At 38.9% G+C, this 4516-nt stretch overlaps 1 protein-coding gene across 1 annotated transcript; it reads right to left on the bottom strand.

Annotated features, from left to right (window-relative positions):
* Nucleotides 1-596: 596 nt before the first annotated feature.
* LOC134651521 (uncharacterized) lies at nt 597-4097 on the bottom strand. The gene is made up of 6 exons (XM_063506623.1): nt 4008-4097; nt 2832-2918; nt 2551-2628; nt 2020-2157; nt 1329-1424; nt 597-778 (listed from the first exon to the last, which is right to left on the bottom strand). The coding sequence occupies exons 1-6, from the start codon at nt 4041-4043 to the stop codon at nt 617-619; spliced, it is 597 nt and encodes a 198-aa protein (XP_063362693.1). The 5' UTR covers nt 4044-4097; the 3' UTR covers nt 597-616.
* Between the last annotated feature and the right edge of the window lie 419 nt (nt 4098-4516).

Raw genomic sequence — 4516 nt, 5'->3', positions numbered from 1 at the left:
ACCGGACTAATCCCAATAAGGCCTAGTTTCCCCTCTGGGATGGTAGTCGCTTTTGTAAAATCTAGAGCCTACGTCGATTCTTGGGATTAGTTGTCAAGCAGACCCCCAGGCGCCCATGACCCGTGGCAAAATGCCGGGATAACGCGAGGAAGAAGAAGTCTAACGGGAGCCATGAGGGTTGGCTACAGCAAGTCTTCAGGACAAATGCGGCAGACTGGAGGCTATAGCTACACTTTATTGCGACGGTTTCTAATTATAGGTACACTGTTAACTGTCTATCGGTAAACCTTATTACAAAGGGCATAAGGTCCACCGATGGACAGTTAAGAGTGTTGCTGTTTACAGTCGCCATCAGATATGAGCGGCCAAGGTATTCACAATATCTGAACAAGCACTCTAACGCCTTGACAATAGAGGCCTGCTCAGATATTTGTGAGCACCGCTCCCGCTCCGATATATCTGATGGCGACTGTACCTGTCTGCAAGCGTTGCGAGGAGCCGTAAGGGATTGCGGACAATGCGGAATAATTAGAGTCCTCAGAACAGAAAAGACAGATTGTTGTATACACTTTATTGGGAACGTTATTAGTGAACAAAAGGTAATAGAGACAATAGGTTATGGAGTCTGGGGAATTTGGGGTAATAATCTGCAGGCGTTGCAAGAGCCATAGGGGATGGCTGCGGCAAAACAGTCTTCAGGACAAATGGGGCAGGCCGCGGCAAATTGCCGCGCGTAGTTGCACTCTGCGGCGGTGGACCATTGGGAGGGTTGCGCGTTCTGTAAAAAAAACGACTGTAACTTCAACAAATCTGAATGATTCACGGTTAGTTTCACTAGACTTATAAATATCAGGAGCTCGAAAACAATACAATAGCGATAGGTAAACACGGTTCATATCCCGGTCGATATAAGACTGTAACTCCAACTAAATATAATCATATTCGTATCAAATGTTATAAAAGCGAATGTTTGCTTAATATTGACTTTGGTTACCGCGATAGTTACTCGTGACACCCGTTGACCACGAACGCTGTAAAGGGTTCGAAACGTCGGGATGTAGAATAAATTCAATATACGCGATATAATCCGTATTAATAGTTTTTCGTATTAATAATTTCGAATGTTTGCTTATTCAGGTGGTGGTTTATTGAGAAGTCCTGTGTTACAGTAAATAAGAGGGGGCTAACGCAAAATTGTAATTTTTATATTGATTTGTTACAAAAGGATGAAAAAATTCATGCGTACCTAAACTAGATCGCCTCATATCTTTTGTTTCCTACCTCATTCTCTCTTTCTTTTCTCTGTTTTCCTCTTAAATAGAACTTACCTTGAAGAACACCGTCAGCACGCAGTGAATGGTGTCATACGCCGGGCAGTTTAGGTAGACTCCCTGTGTAGGCAGGCTCCCCGCCAGGCAAGAAGCCTAATAAACATAAAAACATACGTATAAATAACTTCTTCAAACTTTAGAGTCAATTGAAACTTTACGCAGCTTGAAACCTGACAAAATACAAACTAGGTCGTGTTTTAATTTCTTCTGGACGAATATAAATGTAGGGAATGCTAAAGGTAAAAATAACGACGGCAAAGTCAACGCGGAGGTTGGACAAAGATTTAAATTGGGTCTTTTATATGCGATGTTTATTCGAGAACTTTGTGGAAGGCGCAAAACATTTTATTAGGTAACCCACGATGGTATACCTACTGTGTTTCGTTAAAAATCTTTTGAGCTCTTATGTTATGTAGGTACCATTGCCCACACTGTCAACTGGCAGTTCGGAAACCTTAAACCAAAGAGCATAAGGTCCACCGATGGATATTTTAAGAGTATTGCTGTTTGTACTAAGGCTGCCTCTCCCATAAGGCGGACAGGAGAGGAGTCGTGCGGCAATGGAGTTCTGGAGCGTGTTAATTCCGTGTTTCTAATTCATTCTGCGAACAACTAGCTAGCTAGCTAACTAGTAAATATACTTACGCTTCATCGCTCGTTAGCAAATTTTGAGTTTCGACTTTCTTACCTTAACTTGGTTGACAGCCGGCGCCCAATCCGGGTGGTCCTTAGCAAACTGCTCGAAGTGAGCGGTCACTTTGGCCTTGTCGATGGCGACGCCGCTCATCCAGCCTGATTTACTGAAGATGCACTTCATACGCTCGCACTGTGGAAGTAGGTAGATATAAGTATCATAAGATGGAAACCGGCATACCTATACAATTTAAGCTAAAAGACCATGATACATTCAAATTTATTTAGTAGGTATGAATCCCGCGCGTTTTTACGTTCAAGCATTTTGTGGATTGCCTCTGCATAATCTTCTATAAAGTTGCCTTCGTTTACAAACATGTTATATGATACGTACACGATCATGATTTTCTATAAAGTTAACTACTTACTTACCGTAAAAGTAAAAAACTTTTTTCCTTTAACATAACATTCTGACGCTTTTACTGACCTGTGACGCGGTGGGCAAAGTTATGTTAAATGGCAAAGTTTTATACTTAATATATATATATATATTAAGTATAAAACTTTGCTATAACATAATACGCACCTCATTTGGACCCTTGGAGTTGCATTGCGCGGTGATGTCTCTGGTCACCAGCTTCGGGTTTCCGAGGCATTTGTGTATCTGAAATAATTATGGCAAATAACAATGATCTTACAATTTCTTAATAAATACCCACACAAATTGTATCATACAAAATTACTATTAAGTAGGTATTTGCAATCAAATGACACGTGTAGATTTTTTTAAAGATGTTGACAGGAAAATTACAGTTTTGTCCCTATTCACCCCAGCCGTCCCTAGTCACCCCGGTTGACGGCACTTACTTCTGTAGGGGTTACGCCACAACTCACGGGCGGAGGGGTCGCAGAAGGCGTCTTTGGGGGCGTCACTGGAAGGTCGGCTTGGCATAGCTGCAAATATAGGTATATTATGTATACTTACTTAGTTAGTGGCAGTAAAATATCAAGGAAAATATTATATTGTATTTAGAAAATAACTTTTAACAAAGTATCACTTCTTATTGAGGCTTGTATAGTTTTATGAATAAGGGGTTAAACAGTTAAAACAATAATAACATGTAATCTCGTTAACGAGATTGTTAACTTTTGTACCTCATCTCCGCAGAAAAGACGCCGATTTTCTCGAACGTTTTTGACCTAGGTATATATTTGAAGACTGCCAACAATCAGATCAATATTTAACTGTAAAATATCCTAGCAAACAAAAAAAAATACAAAACGATCCAACAGTCTTCAAACAAAAATTTTGAAAACTACTTATGTATTTGCGGCACTTGCAATTGAAACTTTCGGTCCTTGGTCGTCAGACATCAAAAAACTAGTAAAAGAATTTCTACCAAACTAGTCTGGGTGTATGGCGACCTACGAGCTGACGCATTTTTTGCGCAAAAATAGCCTCCTGTGCAGAGGGGGAACGCGGCCTGTGTCGGCAGTGTCCTGGGAACAATGCCTCAGGCTAATTTAGGTTTAGACATATGACAATTCGTTATTTAATCTCTGTTTTAATATATATGTATATCCAAAATAATAATCGAGGAATAAGCATAAAAATCAAAGATCCAAACTATCCGAATCCAGTCAACAAGTCCAGTCAACAATAGTAGACAAACCCGTAAGATTACGTCTACTAATTTTCGGAATTTAACACAAAAGTGGCTCGACCAAGACGATTTATTTTGACAATCAAACAAGGTCGGTACTTATTTGTTTGATTTGATTATTGCTGAGTTATTACCTACATTGAAAAAACAAAATATCAGCCGAACACACGAGTAGGTACCTAAATAATAATAAAAACATCTGAATTCTGAATATAATAGTAAAGAAAATAAAGTTGATGATCAATATCCTAAAACCAATTTTGTTGTTACACAGACCCGTTATTTTTTAGTTTGCTTTACATCATCCCAGAGAATTGTGTACTATTACAAATCACTTTAACGATAAAATACAAGTAGGTATAAATAACACAAAACTCACCGCAATGCCCCCAAATAAAAGAACTATTTTAAACATTTTGACACGTCTCAAGTCGTCCGTTGTATCTCAACGAATAGATGACCTTACACAGCACTGTTTGTGATATGCAAACAGGTTATCACAAGCACAGATTACGAAACGGGATAGCAGATACACCAGTTTTAAAAAAACATTTTTTTTTGTAAATTCTATCCAGAATTTTTTCAAGCGTCTACAGTACCTATGTTACTTCTTAAAAAAAAGAAGTACCTAGGTGTACTAGTACTTGCAGCTTTTTAAAGGACCGCCGGCAACGCATAAATTAGTGTATCAGTCATCCGGTTTGTTTTGGGGATCAAATGTATATATATATATATTTGACCCATTGATTTAAAGCAGTCTGACAATCGTAGACTACGCACAAAACTCCCCTTACTACGTGATTTGACGGTGAAGTATTTGTTTATGTTTATTTGTTATTAAAAAAAGTATATATTAGGAAATAGTCAGGTGCCTTCGTATTATCTGTC

Source organism: Cydia amplana, chromosome 10, assembly GCF_948474715.1.
Source record: "Cydia amplana chromosome 10, ilCydAmpl1.1, whole genome shotgun sequence".
Classification (NCBI taxonomy): domain Eukaryota; kingdom Metazoa; phylum Arthropoda; class Insecta; order Lepidoptera; family Tortricidae; genus Cydia; species Cydia amplana.
Note: the sequence above shows the minus strand (reverse complement) of the source record. Positions and strands in the feature narration are given on the sequence as shown.